The 25,087-nt window shown below is 42.4% G+C and overlaps 1 protein-coding gene across 3 annotated transcripts in view; it reads left to right on the top strand.

The window, feature by feature from the left end:
- Positions 1-25,087, top strand: part of Camk4 (calcium/calmodulin dependent protein kinase IV) — a 219,403-nt gene that overhangs the window by 148,344 nt on the left and 45,972 nt on the right. For all 3 annotated transcript variants that reach the window (XM_055625568.1, XM_055625567.1, XM_055625569.1), the window contains one exon: positions 10,323-10,395. In XM_055625568.1, coding sequence (XP_055481543.1) covers positions 10,323-10,395 — 73 coding nt within the window. The remainder of the gene's footprint in view (positions 1-10,322; positions 10,396-25,087) is intronic.

The following is a 25,087-nucleotide window of genomic DNA, read 5'->3' as shown; positions in this document are numbered from 1 at the left end:
AAACATACAACCAAAACAAATTGATATGAACAGGCACTGGGCTGTTAAAAGGTAGGTTCCTGAAGGCCCTTCTGTTTATGCCAGAGATCCAAAGGTTCTTTAAAGGTCTACACTATCAGCCAGGTGATTTTAGAAGGACTTTTCTTCCTTGACACCCTCGCATGATGAATTCTGTCCCTCAGCTCTCGACAGCTTGTCAGACTGTGAGCTGTTTTTTCATCACCAGGAAATTTTGGCTCAGAAGAGGAACAAAGGCACCTGAGGGCAGGCTGGTGTTGCTCTCTTCTCACACCGTGGCTTTTGAATGAAGTCTTTACTTATTTGTTGCCCTTTGGTGTCTTCAAACAGAAGTTTAAATTCTCTTAATTTAACATAATTTTTTAGCATTTCATACATTAATACTCGATTTAAATTATTTCCATCCCTTCTTCTTTGTTTCCCTGGCTTCACTGACTCCCTTTCAGATTCATGACATCTTTTCATTATTATTGTTACACACCCACACACCCATGCACACACACAAACACATGTACCTACTGAGTCCATTTAGTGTTCTCACGTGTACTTTGTTTCAAAGTTCCTTTGTTTGAAAGCTGTCCATTTGAGACCGGATAGCCTCACAGAGGGCTCATCTCTGGATAAAGCTGTTTCTCCACCTCTCAGCCTGTACTTCTTCATCTGTGGGTGAGATCTTGTGAGATTTTCTCCCAAACATGTCGGCATGTCAATGGGTATGATCATTGTGCAGGGCTTTTTTAGGAAGCCATATTGTTGGCCCTCTATAGTTGCAGCCTCCCCTGTCCTGTCTAGAAGAGTTGCTGGCAGCAAGCATCCTGTTCTGCTGGTTCCTATAATCCTGTCACCCCTCTTCTGTACATGTATCTCTTGGGATCATGTTGTTATGAAGAATGAAAATCCCAACCATTAGATTTTACTAGTGAAGACTCAGGAGCCAGATGCTGGGGTGAAAACCTTCTAGCTCAGAAGGCAGAGAAAGCACCCAAATGACCTTCATATTCAGCTCATTCCCCAGAAGGGAAAAAAAAAACAAAAACAAAAAGCCCAAGGCTTGCTAGCTCAGCTGATAGACTAGGAAGAAAAAGCCAAAAGCTATCAGGCCAAGAGCTAGTGAGCTAAAGTGCTAAAGCACTAAAGAGCTCAAAAAGCTAAAGGCCAACGAGCTGAACAGCTAGAGAGCTAAAGCACCCTTCTTCTTTCTCCACGCTGTCTTAAATACCCTTCAACCCTATGTCCTTTCCTAGTCCCTGTCAGTTTGTTTCTTGCTCCATCTATTGACCTAGGGTTAACTTAATTAAATTCTGTGTACAGAAAGGTGTGTGCTAGGGCTGAGCCACACCATAATCACCTGTTTACAATAAACAGAAAGTTCTTAGATTAAAGATGTGTGTTAGGGCTGAACCACACCTAACAAAAGACAGGTTCACAATTTTGGGGTCCACAATGAGATCAAATGTCCTGCAACAGGGTCACTTCTTCTCTCCATTTTGACTAGTCGTGGATCTCTGTAATCATCTCCATCTGCTCCAAAAAGAAGCCTCTTTGATGAGAAGTAAGAACTACCTGTATGTGTAAGGATCAGTATTTAGGTACAGTTTGAAAGTATGTTGGTTTAGGAAAATGGCAGTAGACAGTTCTCCTCTTGGGTCTGTGTCCTCTCTAGACACTGGTATTCAGCTAGGTTTATTTTATTTAGCATGTTTTCATTTTCTTGCCACAAGCCTGCCTAACCACCATTGCTGAACCCAAACATTCCTATGTGGTTCAGAAATTCTTTTACCAGTACTGGTTTTTTGTTTTCCTCTTATAAAAAGGCAACTTTCAGGGGAAATCAGGGTGAAAAGGAGTTACTTTGGTATGTAGACTTGGAAATTTTGAGTTTGTAAAGATATTTTTGGTCAGGAGCCTAAGCTTTAATGGCTGAGCTGTCTTTCCAGAATTACTAAGATAAATGTCTTGAATTCAGCAGCCAGCCTGTCTTTCAGAGAGCTCTTTTTTCCATGTGGTTCCTCACAGTCTTTCGTAAGAAATTCAGTCTCACATCATAGCCAAGAGAATGAACTACTGTTGGTTTTCCTTGTGAAGAATCCAAGTTTTATGGACTGGTCTTTTATAATATGGAACACGAGCTAAAGAAAATATTAGTGTGTTGGAAACTTGTGCTTGAACTTTATGTCTCTGACTTAAAGTTTGTTTTTCTGTACTTTCTACAACTTAAAATCCTCGTTTAGTAAGTCACAAACTCTCTATAAACAAGAAAAAGGGTTACTATTTCAGAACCACGCACTTAGTTCATGAATTACTATCAGTTAACACGATCAAGAATAGTATATCCATCTACTTTAACATTCCTGAGATTTTAACTGACACAGTCGAGACTAACTGAACTTTCAGGAAACTGGCACTACTAAAGACTCCAGAAAGAAGGATTACTTGTTGTCCTGATTCCTCAGGTTGGTGTCGTGGTTGATAATGGAATTGACCAAAGTCAGGAAAAGTCTGGACTGATGAAAATCGTTGTGCTAAAGTGCTAAAATTAGTTATTAATTTAATCCTCAAAAGTGAAGCCCTACTATATCTGATTTTCATAAAGGATGATCAGTAACTAAGAGAACCATGTTTTATATCCCCTAGGATCCTGGTCATCTACAAGGCCTTACAGGAATGGTCTCATTTGCTTCTTGTTATATATATTTTACAGTCCATATGACCGGAGATCAGAGAATCTCACTAATTTCCATTGAATCACGTAGCTTAGAGGTGCTATAACAAAGAAGACTAGGCTCGAGCCTGTCATTTTTCCAAAGCATGTGATCATTCTGTCATGTCATGCTACTTCTATGTAAGGTAGTGTCAAGAATCCTATTTCAAAATAAAACCCCAGACTAGTTGCAGAACATTATTTCTGTCTCCATCTCTCTCATCTCATAGTTTTTCTGTCACTATGATAAACCACAAAAGCAACCAAAGGGAGAAAGGAGCTTATTCTGCTTCACAGTTCAAGGGTGGAGTGTATCACGGCGGGAGAGTCAAGGCAGGGAGACCACGAAGCAGCTGGTTACAGTGAGCCTGAGTCACAGAGAGCAAGGCATGATTGCTGCTGCCCGGTCCTCTCGATTCACACATCCCAGGATCTCAGTCAGGAAGTGCTACTAACAGCAGGTGCAGCTTCCCATTTGAGTTGATGCGATCAAGATAATTCCATACAAACATGGCTCCAACGGAGGTCTGGCCTCCAGGGGATTCTAGACTCTATCAAGTTGTCGGTTGTTACTAAGTATCACATTGTCCTATAGAGAATTAAAATGTACTCGTTTTAGGTACAGATATTTCAAATACCTCTCATTATGTGGTTATGGCTCTATGCGAAACAAATATGCACTGCGATGCAGAACAAATATTTAGTGCTTTTTGTGGGAGCTTGGATATAAAGGAAAGGATGGAGGTGAGATGGTTGAAAGGTACATGGGATAGACAGACTTGTTTATGATTTTAAGAGGAAGCTCTGGGAACATATTAATTTTCTAATGGAAAGGAACCTACATGAAGCAGGTGGATCTTCGGGAGAATGGCTCATGTTCAGAAGAGCATTCCAGAGAAAGCCCTGGGTGCTCTGGGGCTGGGCTATCAGGCGTCTAAGAGAGTTGCTTGGGATAAGAAAAGCACCTCTTTCTCAGAAGCAGAAAGAGGCAAACATTGCAGACAACCAGAGGCCAAGATTAGACAAATTTGGGAAAGAATAAAGTTGAAGGGATTTCTGGGCTGACAGATTCAATTCTACTTTACTTATAAATTAGCTTTTTGCTCTTTCACGGATGCTGGTAAACAGTCTGAGTCTCCCATGGCACAGAAAATGTCATGGGCATCAGCAAGGTTAGTAGGTTTTCCTTTGTTCTTCCTTGGGGGCAGTACAGCGCGTTCTCATGGATGCCTGCATGCAAAGAGTGCGGCGTGAGACAAGAGGAAAAATAGTACAGATGTCATTGGCTGTTGACTGATCAAGCGAAGTGTCCAATCCGTCACTTGGAACTCTCTAAAACACAGATGAACTTGGGATACTCTGCTGAATGAAGAAAGTAAAGACAGAAGACTCCGTGCAATATAATTCCCACGGACTTCAGGAAACCAGATGTTTCCCGACACAGCAGTACAGAAGCTTGTTGGGGCAGGGAAAGGGGGCAGATGGATTAGAAGCAGTTTAGATGGTTCCAACTTGATAGATTCTTTTTCCGGCGTCGTTGGAGACATGGCATTTCTTCCCTAACAGTATGGGATAGAGAAGAACCCTCGGGGACAAAAATAGTGTTACACAACAGTGAAAGGACAGTGCCAGAACGAAAGTGTCTGTGGAGACCTGATCGCCCACGGAGGCAGAATCTGCTCATTTGTAGACTTGGGTCAGTGGTATTCTTTCCTGCGTTCCAGAAAGGTCTTGACACCATCTGATTCTATGGGCTCCTATCTGCCTTATCAGTTAGGTGTCTCCTTCTTGATCTCTTCCCAGAGTCTTTCTCTTTTCTGCATCACTCAGGCTCCGCCTTTCCCTTAAACATTTTACACTCCCTTTGAAATTTAGCAGATGAATCTGGCACACACCTGTGACCCAAGCCACCCTGGTGACCAGGTTATCAGTGGAGGTTAAAAAAAAAATTAATCATAGGCTTGGCATTGGAAGATGAGCTCAGCACTCTTCTCTCAGTTCTAAGTTTTATCTGCCCTGGGCCCCTGCCTTTGTGAATCAGCTAAACTCTAAGTTAATCAACACTGATGTCTCCTCCTTCCTTCTACTTCTTTCTCTCAGCATTTCTCAAATACATCCCTTTCCCCATTTTTCCATTGCTTCTGCCTTTTGCAGCCTTAACATTTTTTTTTTTTCCATAGCAAAGGACTCCTCCTACTCGGCATTCATCCAACCCCTTCTTCTTCATTTTGAAGCAAGATTTTAACCAGGGAAGGCCAAAAGCTACTCAACATTTTTAGTTCAAGTGAATATATTTTCAAATGCGTTGACCGTATCCTCATACATCCCTGTATCTCCCCACGATGCTGGCTTCATTACCTGCATTATCCCCTCATGTTAACCATCATACATAGCCTCCACGCCCAGGGAACCCGAAGTATAAAAAAAAAAAAAAAAAAAAAAACTAGAAGAAAACTGAGGAATCTTAAATGTAGAACTAGAAATTATCAGGTAGAGGGTGGAGACAACCACCTTTCCAGGCGAAGTGATCCCCAAAAGCGCAGTGCACTGGCAGGGCTGGGGCAGGAAATATGTTTCTTAGTCTCCATTTCAAATGTTGAGCGAGGCGGAAAGCAAGCAGGGTTGAGATATTTGTCAAATGAATGGTTGAGTGAGCAGTGTACTCTCTGGCAATTTCTATAGAGTCTTCGGGTCAGATTTTTCATCTCTGGTACGAAAGAACTGGACTAGAAATCCCTCGGGCCCATTCCCAGGCCTGCAATTTGATTTTCCCCTCTCCTTCTCCTGTACTGTGACTCCCCAGCCAGTACCCACATTGATCCACAACCCGCTCCCCTCCCTAGCGCTCCCACAAAGCAGGTGCTAGGGGTATCCTTGACATTGGTTTTTTTTTAATGTGTGTGTTTAACACCCTCTGGTTCTTGAAGAAGGCATATAAATGAACACGCCATCAACGAAACGCGCAAAAGCAGTGAGTGAAGCTTAGAAAGGAAAACCACATTTATACCGGGACACAGAAGTATTCCCTTTAATAGAATTGTATGTCTAACAGCGCCATGGCATGCGGTTATCCACTGAGATTTGATTCCTGAAGCTCACGTTACATGGGGCTTTTATCTTCTGACATTCAGTCCTTCGCCACACATTTTCATCCGTCCAGTGTCTTTTTCACATGAACCTACAGCGACCTAATAGCCCAGTCATTTGAAAAAGAGCCGTGATCGGTGCACAGGGCAGTAGGGCTGCTAATCTGTGTGCCAGGAAGTCTGAGGCCTCGGGACATGATTTGAGCTCTTCAGCCGCGGTGCCTCTACTAACTGCCTGAATGGAGATGGGCTCAATTCAATTTCTGGCAATTATTCTGAGAGAAGCAAATGCACCAGAGCCATGCGTTAAACCAGATCCTCAGAGAGGAATACTTAGTGCCCGTATTTTCTTATCCTGCAATTAAAGAAAAACAAAAATGATAAGAAAGGAAATAGTTCAGCTAGGGAGAAGAGGACAGGATGGACCGGCACAGCCAAGCAGTGGAAGTAGGAAGCACAGTAAGGAGGAAAGGTCTGTGAGGAGCAGAGGTTGTTACAGCAAAGAGTCTAGGGAAGCTGCCCCGTGCTGCTTTCCCACTCTCTTTGTCCTACAGGAAGTGCAGTCTCAAGATAGCCTCTGGGCCGAGACTGTCATGGAGACAGTGGGATACATTTTGTCTGGATGGCTCTTAGCCTTCCAGCCAAGGTGACAATGGAGTGCTGTGGAACTGTGTCATGGAGACAGGTCGTATGGCTTGGGCCTTTGAAAATGATCTTAAGATTCTGGTAGTATCCTACCCACTTTCCCATTATTTCGCAGAGCATGAAAAGGAATGTGCTTCGATACAGAGATAAAAAAGGACAAAATTTTCTCCCATTATTTTATTTTATTTTTTTAGCTCCACAGCCTTCACAATGATTGAATACTTTCATTACTTCTGAAAATCAAAGTCACCCGTACATTTTGTATGGAGCTGTAAGCCGTCGACTTCCCGAGTTGTGTTTGATTTCATTGCCATTTTCAAAAAAGATGCCCGCTAACTCGTATAACAGGATGTCTGTCACTTCCCGAAGCAAGTCTTCTGTTTTGCTGAACTTGATATCGTTTAAAATACGTTTCAAAGAAGATTTGCAGTATGGCAGTCATATCTAAAACTCGGTTGCTCTGAACTCACAACCCCTCTGCTTACTGGCTTTCTCTCAGGAAGCCCTGATAAGGTCTCCTTCTAGGGCTAGGGCTAAAATCATCACTCCCCGGTCCAGTGTGATTGCTCCTGGTGATAAAGAACATCTGCCAAGGGCTTTTCCAGATGGCCTGAAATTTTCCTGACATCCATTCATTTGACGATTAGTCATGATGCTGTGCATAATTACTGATAGGCTGCTATAAGCAGCGCTTGCTGCCAGGCTCTGTGAATGCTTCAAGTCCTGCGGAGGCTGCGTCCACACAGCACCCTCAGCTTCCTTTGCTTGGCCATTAATATCTCCACTTATTATCAGAGTCCTGTTATAAGCCCATATTTGTGATAAAGAGTTCCGTGCTATTGACCTTAATTAGTCTCAAGTGGTCTGGGCAGTCAGCTCAACTTATAAAACATTTATAATGAAATGTCTAAAGCCCAGAGACATAACCCCATGACAAGGATTAAAAATTGTCTAAAGACAAAAATTCCTTTTAGCAGAAGGATCCTCGATGAGAATCAGAGGAAGGGTTATAGAAGCCAAGATGAAGCGTGCGGGCTAAGGTTGAGACGAGGCAGAGGAGCCAGGAGAGCTTCGTGTCTTTGCTCAAGAGACGCTTGTGCTCCACATTAGAGAATGAATAGATCCTCCATCAAATGAGCTCTATGACATGAGTGTAGAGATCTACGATAATTCCTTTGCTATCTGTCGTCTCACGTGGATCAAATCAAGCTTCATCCTCTCTACATCCAGAAGGTGCCTGGCTCATGTTAGCCAGGCAACGTTGACTGTCGCCTCCCGCCCTCATGTTCTAATTCCCACTGTAGCCGTGTTTCTGTTTTTAAGAACAGTTCCCTACCTGCCTAATCCCATTATGCCTCATCCCCTCTCATCCCTCTTCCCTCCCTGTTTTGCATCTGGAAAACTTAGGTTCACTTTTCAGGCCTCATCTGAGAGCTATCTCTTCCCACAAGGTTCCTATCCTAGATTGCTTCCTTTCTCTGACCCTTCTAGCTAGTCCTCTAGCCTGCATCACAGCACTTGGTCAGACTGTTGAGGGTTCTGTTTACTATGTAAGAGAAGCCTCATCAGTGTCTCGTTCCCTGCCATGCCGGGATATTTATTGAGTGAGTGGATATATTGGCTGTAAGGCACCCTCTCTACTAGTTGGTGAATTATTATGTCATGCCTCCCTCCAAACAGCTCCTGAACATTCATACAAAGCATTTCTTCTGAAAGCCTGATACTATGTAGCTAGTCCATGAGCATTGCTAAAGCAAAATGTGTGGCTTAGAATACCCAGAAATATATTTCTTAAAATTCTGAGTCAGGGAAGTGCAAGTAGGTCAGGTCCTGGTGAGGGGCTGGTTTCCTTGAAGATGTTTGTTTGTGGCACAAGGGATAACATCTCCCCTGTAAGACCACTAAACTCGATTGTGAGGGCCCCATCCTCATGATCCACTCATCTACCCTAGACTCCACCCCCTAACAGCTGATTCCTCAGAAGGGGGCCAGAGGCAATAGAGTTTAACCTAAAAAGTTTAGAGCATACAAAGATTCTTTTCATCCCAGGCCCTTGCCCCCACATTACTGGCAAATAAAGTTCATAAGCCAATAAATGTTCATCTAGGCCGAAGCTGGAGATGTGAAGCAAAGCACAATAAGGAAATTCTAGCTGGCAGGGCACTGCTATTCCAAAGGTACTGAGACCAGCAAGGACCTCATATTTGACAGACAACTAGAAATAGCTGTGCATGGCTGTGCAAGCCAACCCTCTTAACTCTGCTGGAGTGCCACACGCGGTTGTGAGAAAGTCCTGGTCTGAGTGAACGGGTATGGGGGAAATCCAGAATTTTTGAAGGTAGTGAAGTAAATCATTTTATCATCTTGGGGGTAAGAGTGGAAGGTCGCAAAGAAAGGTAATTATCAGCTGTCACCTCCCATCTCCTTTCTGACGTAACTGTGGAAAACCTGAGGTTGCAGAGGGGAGACAGACCCCAGTCACCTTTGTGGTGGCTGGATCACAAAAATCTACATATCGCACAAAACGGAGAACGTGGCAAAATGGTGGTGAGAGGTCTCAGCCTTCGCTGTCACAGGAAACCCTTTTCTCTTCTTTCAGACTTAAAATTTAAACGTTCAGAATTTGTAGTCTAAGAAATTATTTTCCGGGCCTGTGAGGTGGCTCAGCAGATACAGGCTCTTGCCGCCGCCAAGCCTGAGTCCGTTCCCACAGGAGCATCATGGTACCGGCACCCACCCCACCCACGCCAACGCACCACATTAAAGACAGATGTGTGCTAGATAAATCATTTCAGTCGAAGCTTTTGTAAGTCGGCGTAACCACCTAGCTAAGGCATGAACTCCGAAAATATGTGTCGTGTTGTAAGGAAGTTCCTGTATGAATGGTTTTCAGTAACCAAATAATAAACACCCAGGATAAAAGCTAGGAGGAGCTGGAAAGTGGATATGACCAACACCCCTAATTAGGAAAAACAAAATAAGTTGTGTCTAAATGATAAAACGGTGGTTATTAGATTATTTTAACTTCATGCCGTTAAAAGATTATGAATTTGTGTTTCACTATTTTTATGAGTAGGTGGGAAATAAAATTGTTAAATTAAGTTCAACTAAAACTGAAATGTCTTTCTAAATTTTAGTAATGATATTTAAGGACTTTTATTATGTTCTTTTATTTTTTTTAACTAGTCTGTTCTGCATTTCCTCTTCTTCTGTCTCCCAATTTTGAAACATTTTGTAGGTTTTTAATTCAGTTATTAATATCCAGTTACTTAGAGAATGTATAGCTTCTTGCTGTGGCATTTAAAAAGAAGCAAAAACAAAGTGAAGTTACTTTCTGAAAAATAACTACCCAAGTTTCATAAATTTTACTTAAAAACTAATTTTAGTAAACAGAAATTTAACATGTTCACAAAGGTGGAAAATTGCAGTGGGGTTTATTTGATGATATTTAAGATTTGCTGTACTTTACAAGTGTGGTTATGTTATGATTTTAAAAGATTAAAATAAAATTTAAAATACTAAAATGGGAAAGAAAGTAAATAGACAAAGATAAAGATTATCCATTAATTAGCAGTTGGGGTACATATAGTATAAAATGTACATGTCTAAAATAATTCACAATTTAAAGTTAAAATGAGAAAATTGCCTCTTTTCTAGGAAGGTGGCTAGCTTAAGCCGCGAGAAATGGATGCTTTTCATTTTCTTAGCAAAGCCAAGAACGGCGGTTTATAGAATCTTTCCCCTGATTTTGGAAAAGGCTGTTGCAGTCGTTGGGGTTTATCTTCTCTGACGCTGATTTAATTAACTTCCTGTAATATCCGCTCAACCAAAACGTATGTGTCTGAGAAGCGTTCTGCGTTTGTGTCCTTCAGGATTGTGGAAAAGGGGTACTACAGCGAGCGAGATGCTGCGGATGCGGTGAAGCAGATCCTGGAGGCGGTTGCTGTAAGTAAGAAACAACGGGGGCGCGTGCGCTTAACCCAGGCCCCCTCCTTCTTCTATAGCACCACGCGCGCAGGGCAGGCGTGCGATGTAAGCAAAAGAGTATGGGGTGCTGCAAGAAAGCATGCTCAGTTAGTGCACTTACCACACCAGCTCCTCGAACCTGAATGCTGCGCCGTCCCTATAGGTTTGTGGGTATTTACATTCCACCGCGAGTTCTTATTAGGCGCCAGAGTTCCTTCTTGTTCTTCAACATTTCCTCCCCCATTTTCTCAGTGTACCTCTTTGTTGATTTTACCGTTTGACTCAGTTTCATTTGGAAATGTTTAGAAGGTTGAGTAAGATAAATACAGGCCCTAAAACATATACCAATTACTGCTTTTCCCTTTAAAATACACCAATGGACTTGAGGAAAAATAAATCTGACAGTTTCATTTTTTTTTTTGAGGAAAAATTTATAATGGGGTACAACTTTATAAATTAATTGCGGAAGCAAACACACACTTATGAATATGTACATTTTCGAATTTGGTTTGAACTTCAGGTAATTGTCTAAATGAAACAAGGTTTACCTCTGCTGGCTAAAATCTTCTAATATACTCACCGGTTTCTTTTTCCCCCCAATATTTACTTGTATATTTCTATATGTACATGTGTCTGTGTGTGTCATGAGGCCAGAAGAGGGTGTCAGAGTCCCTGGTAGTTATGAGCTGCCATACCTGAGTGCCAGCACCTGAACTCAGGTCCTCTAGAAGAGGAGCAAGCCCTCCTAACTCTGGAGGCATCTCTCCAGCTCTGGCGACTGGCTGGGGTGTCTTAGTGATTCTTTCCTGATTATAAAGCCACAATACATTATTCGCTGAGCCTACAAAACAGGTCCCAGGGGAGAATGTTCACCAGAACTAGTTTTAAAAACATAGCACACCTTGGATCCTAGCACTCAGGAGGAAGAGGTAGGTGGCTCTCTGATTTCGAGGCCAGCCTGGCCTACAGAGAGTGTTCCAGGACAGCCAGGACAGAGCATAGAGACAGCATAGAGAGAGCCTGTCTCAAAGAAACTTAAAAAAAAAAACACTATGCAATCTTTCCACAATTAAATATACTATCCTTTAGTTAGTTATCTTAAGAAATCACACAAAATAACATGTCCCACTACTGTCACTCGCAGGAAAAGCAAGTTTGAGTTGGGTCTGTGGATAAGTGTGTTTCCTATGCAAGCAAGAAGAACAGAGTTCAAACACCTAGTACGTATGTTAGAACCCAGACATTGCCTCTAGCCCCAAAACTGAGTGTAGAAACAAGTTGATCCTGGTAATTCATTGCCCAGCCACCCTAGAAAAAACAGTGATTTCCAGGTTCACCGAGAGACCCTGCCTCAAAAAATAAGATCAAAGATGGCAATCCTACTCAGTGGTTAAAGGACTTTGCTATGTATTCCCAAGACCTGAGTTGTGTTCCCAGAACCTATGTGGTAAAAGGAAAAAACCAACTCCTACAAGTTTTTCTCTATTCTCCACACATTCAAAATGGCACATGGACACACGCGCACACACACAAGAGAGACAGACAGACAGGCAGACAAAGAGAGAGACAGACAGACAGACAGAGAGCCCACACTAAATAAAGTAAACAAACAAATATTATTTTAAAAAGTAAGGATCTGAGCAATAGAAGATATTTGAATCTCCATCTCCCCACGTACAAATATGTGAATATGCATATTACAGAGAGAGAAATGGTGGTGGTGATGATGATGATGAAAGAAAAGAAAAACACTGGAAAGGATACTATAAAATTTTGCTCTACGTGTATGACATAGGTCCTTGTTTCAAGACTATTGAATATCAAATTCATATTCTCACTGTACACAAAAGCAACCATATTCTAGATTGTTTTATCACCCTAGTTTCTTAGGCTTGCAAATTTGGGAATGATTTTCAAAGGCTTCCAGTCTGTCTTCATGTCTGCCTTTCAGCTTCAGTTGGAGCTCTGTTCAGTTGTCCCTGGTCCCAGTGTCACTGTCTCTGAGCTGCTTTTCTGGCTTGTGTTTCTAAAACATGCTTCTATTTCCTCCAGTTCTTGCTCTTACGTGCATGCCTAGAATTTTCTCTCGTGCTTATTGGCTTTGTTTTGTGAGGTCAAAGTCCAATAAGGACTGTATAATATGTATGTTACAGGCTCATTTTTAATGTTTCAGACTTTCGCGACACACAGACACACATCACTCTGTCCAGATCAGGCAGGCAGCAGTTAAAGGCACTTTGGCAATCAGAACTGAGCTTGGCTTCTTTGTACAGAAGCTTGGGCAAATCTTTAATTCTCTCAAGCCTTCATTTCCTCTCCTGAGTAAGGTGTGACATTCAACCTAACGCGGTAGTGGGGAAGGTTGAGAAAATGTACAAACCAGAGCTGCAGTTCAAAGGAGCGCCAGACCGGAGCAACTGATTCTCTACTCGATGCTGTAAATCTGAAGTTACATCCAGCTTACGAAAATTCAGCACACTTTTGTATGCTTAACATATTATATCCACTAGAAGTTTAAAGTCAAGGTGTGCTGGTGCCTTCGACGGGCCTTGCCCGGCTTTGTGTGCCTTCGTGTTTTCACCTCTGTCTCTGCTGTTAGCACCACACAAGTGTCTTTCTTTCTGCCGCCATGACACATGTTTGGTACGACACGGGTCAGTGTAGGGTGTGAGCAGGAGTGATGCCTGTGTCCTTTGACCTAACCCTTTCCTCATGCTTTCCTATCGACAGGGCACTTGTGGTTTTGTTCTTGTTTTTCCCTTTTCAAAATAGCATATCGCCGTCAAAGGAATTGTTCTATGTGATTTTACTCTCCAATTTAGTGAAAGTGACAGAGTGTGCATGGCAAGGGGTGGGTTTTCTGGAAGGCAAGGGGCTGGCTTTTCTTGAAGTTTACAGAGGTGTGTGAAGAAATTCAGCCAACTAGCTCGAGCCACCAGGGCCCTCTGCACACTGAGCTTTCTTCCCAAGGATTCTATCTTTTACAACTTGATCCGTTTCTCGGGCTCAGAAAGTGCCATGAGGTCAACATGGCATCCCTGTAGTAACACGTCGCCATAAAAACTCGTTTGAGCCTTCCTCAAAGTAGATACAAATTCCTCCCTTTCTCTTCAGTCCTGACTTTAAGACGGAAGCTACGTACAGCTCTGCTTTAGTCAGACAACCTTTCTAGTCCAGTCAGCCGGGGGGGGGGGAGCTGTGTAGTGTGAATGTGGCCACAGGGTGAAGAGCGTTCTGAGGTGTGGGGGACTTGTTTCTGTGAGGGAGGCTGGCACACACTAAGAGCTATCTATGTCTCTGCTGCTGTCCGCTCAGCTGCTTTTTCTCGCTGCTGGTTCTGAGCACTTGCTGCTCTTGCAGAGAACCTGAGTTCAGTTCCTGGCATCTACAGGGTGCTTTACAACCGTCTGTGGCTCCAGTTCTCGGGGATCAGATGCCCTCGTCTGGCCTCCCTGGAACACTGTGAGCACATGGTGCACCTTCCTATGTGAAGACAAAACACTCATACAAACAAGAATAAATAATACAGACGTGTGCCAACATCCCATTTCACTTTAAGTGTGATCTTATTTTGAAGGGAGCCCTCCTTGTGGACGTTGCAAGAACTAACAACTCCTCATGACCAACTGCGGCCCTTTTCCCCAGGCACACATCTGTTGCCTTTGTGTTCAGGCTGTCTTGAGTAGACACGTGCAGACATTCCTCCTTCTCTAACACTAACCTAGAACTATGGCAGTGCCCATCAGGCTTGTGCTGTCATGGTGACACTGCCATTCCACTACTGTTTCCTAAAATCCTGTTCATCCTGGGTTCGTTACTGCCCGATCATCCCACCAAATCTTGCTAGTCTAACTCCAGGTGACACCACTAATTTGACCCTTTGTCTTCGTCATTACTAATCCTTGGTTCAAGTCACCATTTACCGCTCATACGCTGCTGAACCTAACTGGGTGACACACATCCATCACCTAACATGGTGTCTCCTCTCCTGGAGTTATGATGTCAGTAATAAACCAGCATTAATCATTTCTATGGTTAGGCCAACACTGGCACCTGAGAGCAGTCTGGATGTGGGGGAGGAACCTGCAGTCCTAGCACCCAGCAGGCAGAAGCCAGAGTAGTGTGAATTTGAGGTGAGTGTGTACTTTGCTACACAGTGAGTTCTAGGCCAGCCTGGGCTAACAGTGGCTGGGGGAGGGGGGGGGAGAAAGAAAAAGAAAATCAGACTCTCTTAGCATTTCCTAGAATACCTTCCTCACACAGGGCTCTCCCCACTTCAGCACACTTCCTTGCCGCTCCCCTTTTCTGTGTTTGCTCCTGTTAGCCCCTTTCCTGACCCCAGAAAGAACTGAACTAATTTACATCTCAAGGAGCCTGTTTTCTCTGTGTTTGGAAACCTCTTTAGTCACATTTGCCCAGGATTTACCTCCTGTGTCCAGGTTCCCACTGAAAGGTTCACTCTCTGGAGAGACCTTCCGTTATGCTAGAATTGTGCCTTCTGCATCCTCTCCAAGCCATGTGTTATTGTTGTCTTTCTAACCTACAAGTGCCAAAAATTATACAGTAATTTGTCTGTGCTTAATATTTATCACCTCATTCCACAAAAGTGGGAGTTTGGTTCCCATTGACCTTTTCTTGGTGTGTAATGAGATACGTGGTCTATTCATTTCGTGGGAAACAGAGCAGTATCCCCTTGTCTCCATGAATGAAATCATTCCCCTTCTCCCTCATTGTCACTCCATTCATTTTCTGTGATGTGAACCCCACCTGTTTGTTCTTTCAAGTCACTTCTACCCTTTTACATGACTGTTGTTCTTTGGGTTGATCATAGTAAGCGTGCTTCAATTTAGTTATGCCACAAGTAGAGGACACAAGAAACCCTGGCATCCTTCAATGAGTGAGAACGGGTGTTCTCAGCATCAGAATTTTCCACATTCTGGAGTTAGACCAATCAAGGAAGCAATGAGCTTCACTTAGACAAAGGCCAAGACCTCTGTTCTAGGCCTGAAACATTAAGCTGACTGCTGTTAGTCCTGTGCTTTTAAATTATTATTTTACCCATTTCACAGAAAGCCGGTGCAGATTCTAGACCACCACATTCAAGCCAAGGATCCTTGAAAACAAGCTATCAAAAGATTTCTGAAACTAAGGGTTAACTTAAAGAAAAAAAAAAAAATTAAAACCTTTCCCCTAAATGTTTCGCAGGTAGAAGGCAAAACAAATTTAAACTTGTGAGAAATGATTGACATTTCTGAAATAGGTTATTGTCAACTACAAAGCTACAGATAGCTACGGAAAATGGGACATTTGGGAACTCATGCCTTTAAAGAGCAACAGAGAACTGGCTAGAAAAAAGAGAAGGAGTGTGGCACGTGTGGAGGGAAGAAAGGGGGTGGTGGCATTCTGGAAACAGAGCTCAGCAGGAACTGGCTGTGGTGGCCATAGTGAGAGGTGTGGGCCAGACAGAACACTCCATGACATCTCGCTTTCCTCCAGAGCGCAGTGAAAACTGTATCTGGGCTGGCTGCTGCGAGCATAGAAGCAGAAGACAGACTGCAGGGTTTGGGAGAAATGTTACAGGTACAATTGTATCACTTCCTAAGTTATTATTTCTTCTTGAAATAAATGACCGTCATTAATGGTTAAATGCCGTGAGCATTCTGCAGCAGCTGCCTTGTCCTAGCATGTCAACCGTAAACAACAAGGACAACAAGGGAGCATTCTGTCTGCCCCTCACCTTTCACTATGGACACCACTGCCAATTCCTCGCCCATTGCCATTCGCCTGCTGAGCCTCTGTTTCCAACACATCACCGTGTCCTGCTTTCCTCCACAAGTGCCGTGGTCCTTCTCTTTTTCTAGCCACAGTTCCAAAACTGAGCCACGTCTCAATTTTAAAGCCGTGACTTCAGAACCTGGAGACACATGTATGTGCGGAGTAGAGTACTGAATTACCTTTCCAAACTCTGGTTGACAAACTGTTGTGTCTACTATCACAGGGCTTTGGGGTAAGAATTGTGAGATAGAGGTAGCCAGGAATTGCCAACAAAAGCATTAAAACCTTCAAGATGGTGCAAAATTATAATAGAGTGCTTAAGCATCAAAGTAACAGGTATTTGGGCCTGGGAAGAAGGCTCTGTGCTAGCTGTGTGTGCAGGAGGGCCTGAGTTGGCAGCCTCAGCACCTGTGTGAGGCTGGGGCCGGGAGACAGGCAGATAGCAGGATGCTTCTGGCCAGTCAGTGAACTGAGGTTTCAGAGAGAGAGATATCTTATGTCAGTTAGGGTCCATTTTCAACCTGACATAGCTGGGAAGAGGGAACTTCCTTTGAGGAATTGTCTCTACAGGCCAGACCTGCAGCCATGTCTGCGAGGCGTCTTCTTAATCGATGGAGGATGGCCCAGCACACTGCTGGCCCCACTGTCCTTAGGCAGGTGAACCTGGGCTGTGTAAGAAATGGAACTGAGCAAGCCAGGGAAAGCAAGCCAATAAGCAGCCGCCATCTTCCAGGGTTCCTGCTTCAATCTCTGCCTCCAGGCCCCTGTCCTGACTTCCTTCAAGTGATGAACTCTTGCCTGGAAGTAAGTTCATGATGAAACACATTCATTCCTCTCCTAGTCGCTTTTGGTCAGTGGTTTAGTGGTTTAGTATAGCGACAGGACACCCTGCCTCAGAAATTAAGATGGGGCAATAAAGGAAGATAACTGATAGCAGCCTCCGGCCTCCACATGCCTGTACATAGGTGTGCCTGAATACACACTTGTTCACACCACGGAACTACCAAGTACACACACACACAAGAAATGGACATTATAAAGATTAATTAAAAGTTCCTGGGTTTAAAAAAAAGTCTTCTCTTCCTAAGAAAGAACAGATTTATTCAGTTCATTAGAGAATAAACTGATAAAGAATAGAATACCTGGGTACTGAAGAATGAAAGGCCAACTGGATCTCTAGATGAAGGTATTGTGAAGACAGCAGCATCGGGAAATAGTCACCCCTAATCCTGGGCGAACAAGATAGTCGCAGTGATTAAAACATAGACGATCAAAGGACCTGTGCACTCATGGGAAGGCCTCATTGTTTGTCCCATGCTGGTGTCTAAGAGCCCAGGAAAATTGCCCAGGATACTAAAACTCAGATCTCTGAAAATGAGACACTGGCCAGCATGTGCTGGTTTAACTGAGATTTCCTCAGAGGTCTGGGGGAAGTACAAAAGAGATCTAGCGGTGCCACCGGAGTGACGTGTGAAAGAGACCGTGGTCTCAGAGTCATGTGGTTAGGAGTGCTGTTTAGGGAAACGGACTCAGAAAGCCAGCAAGGAGCTGGTCCCTCAGCCCTCTCCAGCTCCCAGCCTCACGTCCACTCGTGGCAAAGCTGGAAGGAACCAGCAGAAGATGGAAAACAGCAGCTTAAAATTCAAATTCCAGCGTCATAAAGTGGACTGTAGAGAGGTGAGTTTAAAACTGAGAGGTCGCAACTTGATCGATTATTCAAGAATTTTTTTAAAAAATAAAAATTCTCAAAATTCATGCTATTTTTCATAGTTTTCTTGTGTTCATGGTCTTTAAAGTGCAAGGAGTGAGTCTATAAGTTAACGAAATAAAAACAAAAGAATCAACACTAAAGCAAATGACTATTTGCCTCAAGTTCTGTGTATTGTGCTGGTGGACACTTTCACATTTTATGAGTTGTATAATTCACCTTTACATTATTTGATGTATAGAATCCATCTCTCACCCTGATGTCTCTTCATTGTTGGGAGAGCACACTAGAAAGATGGAAATTGCCAGAACCTCCTTTCCTAGCCTTCTCTTTAGCATAAGTAAGGGCATATGACCAGATCCTGCACAGTGGGTTGTGAGGGGGAGCCTGCTTGTTAAGTTTTTGGGAAATTTCCCATTCACACATGGAGGCTCAAATGTTGAGAAGCTATTATCTTTTCCACTGCCTTAGTTGAGTCTGTAGATGGTGTTGGGGATTACTTTTTCTATCTTTGTAATTATGGAGAGAAATGTCATTTGTATAGAAGGCAGAGGGGGCAACCACTGGCAGATTTCTCTCCCTGTTGCTATTTCTCTCCCTGTAGGACAGTAGCTCTTACTGTTTGTGCCACTTGCCCGTGTCTGTCTTAGTACTTGAACACGCTGAACTCCTTGAATAAACTTCTGAGTGTATCTTAATAATGATTGTAATGATTGTATGGTATAATTTTCCATCCATCAGTTATAGCACAAAGGGCATACTCCAGACACAAAGACTCTGGTCCCACAAATTTCCAAAAATTGAGTTTCACAGACTATCAAGTGCACCCCCACACACTGCTAAATCAGGGTGAAGTGAGGCTTGAAGGGATAATGAGGTTACAAGCGATTAAAAATCGGCTTGCTTCTGACACGTGTCCTTTGTTTCTGTGAATGCCATGCCTACTTGGGTCTACTTAATGTCAATGAAATCTGAGAGATTAATTAAGCAATGTGAGGATAGAACAGGGAATGTAGAATGTTGTTCTGGTTTGATATAAACCAGTTCATTTCCATGAAGATAATTTCTTCTTTTTTCTGCTCAGATTTGATGATGGATTTTAATTAATGCAAGATATATAATATTAAAATATTGTGATTATAATCTCTCTATAAATAATAATTATAATTGAGAAACAACTAGCAGCAAAGAAACAGCAAACATTTCTATTAATATTCTATGATTTAGGTTTATAATGTAAATAAAATACATTAGTGGCTCAGGCAGAGCCTAGATCGCTTTATATGATTATTTTAACAGATTTGAGAGCAGGGAGATAATCTATGTCCTTTTGAACATCAGTATTGGAAAACTGGGGATCTGAAAGCACTTCCTGGTATAGAAGCTATCCTCCCTCACCGGAAATTTCCGCACCTCATTGTCAGCAGCAATAAGAATAATGTCAAAAGCTTATCAATCTCTCCCCCATGGTCTTCTCTTCTTGGACTACCAGGAGAATAGAGATAAATTCTTGAACATATATATAGTAATTTTCCAAATAATGTACAGAAACTAATTACATTGATGATCACATTCTGCATAATTTCTGTTGTTTAGGGGTTGTGTAAATTTTAGATGATGTTGTCCTAGTTTCTTATTGCTGTGATAAAACACTGGCTAAAACCAGCCTGAGGAAGAAAGGGTTTATTTCAGTTTCCAGGTTACAGTCCATCATTGAGGAAAGCCAGAGCACGATCTCTAGGCAGGAAGTGATGCTTATTCTGTGGAGAAACACTGCTTACTGGCTCTACCCCAGGCTCATAGTCATGCTACTTCTGTTCTATAACCTAGGCCCACCTGCCAGTAGATTGGACCCTACTACATTAGTTAGTAATCAAGAAAGTGGCCCCATAGATATCCCAACCAGCCACATGATGGAGTTCCTCAACTGAGATTCCCTCTTCCTATGTGTGTCAAGTTGGCAAGCAAGAGACACCATTCCAATTCTGTCAATTGTCAACATGATACTATAGTATAAAACACAGTCCCACAAACGTTCTACAGTCCTTACAATTCTCAACGCTTTGTTTTTAATTTTTTTCTTTTTACTGAAAAAAAAGTCTTTTCTCACATGATATATTATAATTATCCTTTTCCCTTCCTCCCACTTCCTCTTCCATCTGGATTCATTTCCGTTCTGTCTCTCATTAGAAAAGAACAGGCTTTTAAGAGATAATAATGCAATATATCAAATAAAATATAATAAGATACAACAAAAACCAGTACATCAAAGTTGGAGAGTACAAACCAACAGAAGGAAAAAGGGCCCAAGAGAAGGCACAAGAATCTGTGACTCACTCATTTTCATACTTAGGAATTCCATAAAAACTTAAACTGAAAGCCATAATATATATGCACAGAGGATCTGGTGCAGACCCATGCAGGCCCTGTGGGTGCTGCTTCAGTGTCTATAAGTTCATGTGAGTGTGTTTATGCTGATTTAGAGGGTCTTGTTTTCTTGGTGTTCACCATCCTCTCTTCCTCTTAGGCTCTTTCCGCCTCCTCTTCTGCAGGGTTCCCTAAGCTCTCAGGGAAGGTATTTTATGGAGTCATCCCATTTAGTCATCCTTCATCTGCTGAAGGAAGAAGCATCTCTGATGATAGCTGATCAAGGCGCTGATCTGACTCTAGAAGAGAGTCATTTTATTACTAGATTTTAAAAATGGTATTTAGTTTTACCCCAGGTTCCTGGGCTATGTAGTCTCTGGTTTCTTGGTCACCCTCTTAGTATTGGGTATGGGTTACATCTCTTGGAGTAGGCCTTAAGTCAAATCATACATTAGTTGCTCCACCAAATTTTGTGCCATCATTGCTGCAATGTATCTTGCAGGCAGGGCACCATTATAGATCAAAGGATTTGTGGCTGCTTGGTGTTTATGTTTCTCGTTCGATAGCCTGCTGAGTTCCTTCCTCTATGAAAGATTCTGGTAGGGGCAAAGGCTCCACGTAGGCACCAGCTCAACTTCTCCATGTTCAGTGAGTTAAGTAGATGTCTTCAGCAATGGGGCCTTGCAGTCAGTTTGTGGAGAGCAACCTATAGTCTTGGTAACAGACCAGATTTGGGAATTCCCATGGGACCCCTTTGTCCAACAAGTCATATGTAACCCAATCTCCCAGTACTGGGTGTAGCCTCCTCCCCCACCACTTCCCAATCCCACCCTCCCTCCCTCTTCTTCTCTTATGCCCCTCCCCCAGTCCACTGATAGGGGAGGTCATAGTCTATCAGGTCTCATCAGGACTGGCTTCATTGTCTTCCTCTGTAGACTGGTAAGGCTGCTCCACTCTCAGGTGGAGGTGATCAAAGAGCCAACCCATGAGTTCATGTCAGAGATGGTCCCTGTTCCTATTACTGAGGAACCCTCTTGAACACTGAACTGCCATGGGCTACTTCTATGCAGGGGTTCTATGTTATCTCCGTGCATGATCCTTGTTTGAAGTATCAGTCTCAGAAAAGACCCCCGTGCCCAGATTTTTTGGTTCTGTTGCTCTCCTTGTGGAGCTCCTGTTCCCTCCAGGTCTTTCTATCTCCTCTTTCATTCAAAAGATTCCCTGCACTCAGGAGCAGCCCTGCTAGGCCACATAGGAGGACTTTGCAGCCAGTCCTGAGGATAACTGATAAACCAGGGTCAGATGAAAGGGGAGGAGGTCCTCCCCTATTAGTGGACTTGGAAAGGGGCAGGGAGGAGATGAGGGAGGGAGGGAGGGTGGGTTTGGGAGGGAAAGAGGGAGCAGGATACAGCAGGGATACAAAGTTAACAAACTGTAACTAATATTTAAAATTTTTTTAAAAATTGGAAAAATAAAGATTCCCTGCACTCTGTCCAAAGTTGGGCTATAAGTCTCAGCATATGTTTGATACCCTACTGGGTAGAGTCTTTCAGAGGCCCTCTGTGATAGGCTCCTCTCCTGTTCCCTGTTTTCTCCCTCTTCTGATGTCCTTCCCCATTTGCCTTTCTGAATGAGGATTGATCATCTTACCCAGGGTCCTCCCTCTTGATTAGCTTCCTTAAGTGTACAGATTTTAGTATGATTATCCTATATTATATGTCTAATATCCACTCATAAGTGAGTATATATTATGTGTGTCTTTCTGCTTCTGGGATACCTCACTCAGGATGATCTTTTCTAGATCTCACCATTTGCCTGCAAATTTCATGATTTCCTTTTTTTTTTTTTTTTTTAATTTCTGAGTAGTATCCCATTGTGTAAATGTACCACAATTTCTGTATCCATTCCTCAACTGAGGGATGTCTGAGTTGTTTCCAGCTCTGGCTATTACAAATAAGGCTGCTATGAACATGGTTGAACAAATGTCCTTGTTGTATACTTGAGAATATTTTGGATATATGCCTAGGAGTGGTATAGCTGGATCTTGAGGTAGTACTTTTCCTAATTGTCTAAGAAAGCACCCGATTGATTTCCAAAGTGGTTGCACAAGTTTACATTCCCACCAGCAATGAAGGAGGATTCCTCTTTCTCCACATCCTCTCCAGCATGTGTTGTCACTTGAGTTTTTGATCTTAGCCATTCTGATGGGTGTAAGGTGAAATCTCAGGGTCATTTTTATTTGCATTTCCCTGAAGACTAAGGATGCTGAACATTTCTTTGTTTCTCTGCCATTCGATGTTCCTTTATTGAGAACTCTCTGTTTACCTCTGTACCCCATTTTTTTAAATTGGGTTATTTGATTTGTTGCTGTTTAACTTCTTAAATTCTTTATATATTCTGGATATTAGCCCTCTGTCAGATAAAGGGTTGGTGACGATTCTTTCCCAATCTGTAGGCTGTGGGAATCACTTTTTAATATATCTGTAGAACTGGTTTTCATTATGTTATTTTTTCTTAACAGCTGAGTAATACTCTGGAAGGCAAATAGTCTACATTTCTTTATTTGTTCTTCTGTTGAGGGACATTTAGGTTGCTTTTATTTTCTGGCTACTATGAACAGAGCGGTGGTGAACATGGTTGAGAAAGTGTCTTTGTTGCAAGATGAAGCACCCTTTGAGAATAGGCCCAAGAGTGTTGTAACTGGGTTTTGAGGGAAATCGATTCCTATCTTCCTGTGAAATCCCCATACTGATTTCCATAGTAGCTGTATAAGCTTGTACTCACACCAGCAATGGAGGAGTGGTCTCCTTGCTCCATATCCTCACCAGGATGAGTTGTCACCTGTGTTTTTAATCGTAGCCATTCTGTCAGGCTTAAGATAAAATCTCAAAGTACTTTTGATGACTATGGATGTTGAACAGTTAAGTATTTCTTAGCCATATGTTGAACCATTTCTGTATCTCTGGGGTGAAGCCTACTTGATCATAGGAATGATTCTTTTGATGTGTTCTTAGATTCAGTTTGCAGCTATTTTACTAACCATTTTTTGCACCTAATGTTCATAAGGGAAATTGGTCTGTATTCTCTTTTTTTTGTTGGGTCTTTATGTGCTTTGGGTGTCAGGGTACTGTGAAATGAATTGGAAACTTCCTTCTGTTTCTATTTTGTGGAATATTTTGAATATTCTTTGAAAGTCTGGTAGAATTCTGCCCTAAAACCATCTGGTCCTTGGCTTTTTTTGGGGTGGGGGTGGGGGGAGGATTGGGAAACTTAATGACTGCTTCTATTTCACTAGAGATTATGCCTGTTTAAATTGCTTATCTGATCATGATTTAACTTTGGTAATTGGTATCCTTGGCCCCCTCTGGACCATAATAGCTTTTGTGTGCTGAACGTGAGGAAATGTGTCCCAGAATATTTTGTTTCAATAATGCTAATCTCTTATTAATCACAGCTTATTTTTTAGCCTCGACTAACTGAATCCATTGTCCCAGTAAAGCAAAGATTTCTCTTCCACATCTTTTGTGTGTGTGTGTGTGTGTGTGTGTGTGTGTGTGTGTGTGAAATATATTGTATTGTTCTTTAAGATGGTTTAGGTTTTGGTTTAAACCAGGCTACGCATCTTTTGACAGTCTTACCTCTCTCTCCATGTCAAAGTGTCTTCAGCTAGTATATTTTATTAAGTCCAAAAGAGAACAGTAGTTTTAATTTTGATTAAACTTTTCAATTCTGGAAACAATTAACATTATTCTCATTTAACACAAATGAGGGCTATTTTCTCTTGCTTTATACAATTGTCTTCTCACACAAAACCAGAAATATAATCCTCCTGCCTCAGGCAGGTATCCATACCGATAGATACTTACATGCACATACCTTCACATGGGAGCACTGTGCTCACATACAAACCCAACACATACACCAAAATGTGGAGCATGTCAAACAGAAAAGGTTTTGCTGGTATTGATCAAAACATTCCCAACTTTCTATCTAAACACAGAGGGTAAGATTTTTTTAACCTGAGTCTAGGTTAAAGGAATCTACTCTTAGGTTCTGTAAGAGGAGACTTTTGGATAGTTACTCATTTTTCACTTTAAAGTTCTAGAAACGATCTCAAAAAGTATTGCTTCTCATTTCCTGGGGTGAGGAAGATTTGTGTTTAGTCAAAAATCAAAACAACTCCAGCAACAGCAAACAGGCAGCTTACAAAGCTGGCCAACATCCAAGGATTCATCGGTGTGCATAAAGTTCCAATCTATTTCTACTGGGCCAGTGGATAACAAAATGGGAAGTTTATGGCTTGGCGCACTGACTTCCAGTGGGGCAAGGTGATTGTAGGCCAGCGGTAGCCGGACACTGTTAAGTATGTGACATTTCGGTTAAAGAAGGCACAAGAGGCCCCGGTGGCATCCCTGTCCTTCCTTTGTCCTTGTAGCCTCGTTCTTCCTGCCTTCCACAAACAAGGAGAAAAATGGCTTCTCTACATCAGCACCCTGAGCCCAATATAGAACCTGGAAGTTCTGCTTCATGGTGTCATGAGCACTACAGTCTCCTTTGCTACTCACTGGGTTGCTTGCGTCTGCTCTTCTACTCTGTGACTCTACAGTTTGTGGATACATGCCCACAAGGCATTGCTGGTTCTGACACTGATTATTTTTTAAATCTCTTTAAATCTCAAAAGAATCTATAGTAATAAGGTGATCTGTAGTTACATTGAATTGTCCATACAGAAAGCAATTCGAAAAAATAACCACAGGCATTTCTTAATAAAGTTGGTAGTTGCTTCTTTGGCATTTCTGAAATTTTCAATCATAGATAAGT

Source organism: Psammomys obesus, unplaced genomic scaffold, assembly GCF_907164565.1.
Source record: "Psammomys obesus unplaced genomic scaffold, mPsaObe1.curated_primary_1811, whole genome shotgun sequence".
In the NCBI taxonomy this organism is placed as follows: domain Eukaryota; kingdom Metazoa; phylum Chordata; class Mammalia; order Rodentia; family Muridae; genus Psammomys; species Psammomys obesus.
Note: the sequence above shows the minus strand (reverse complement) of the source record. Positions and strands in the feature narration are given on the sequence as shown.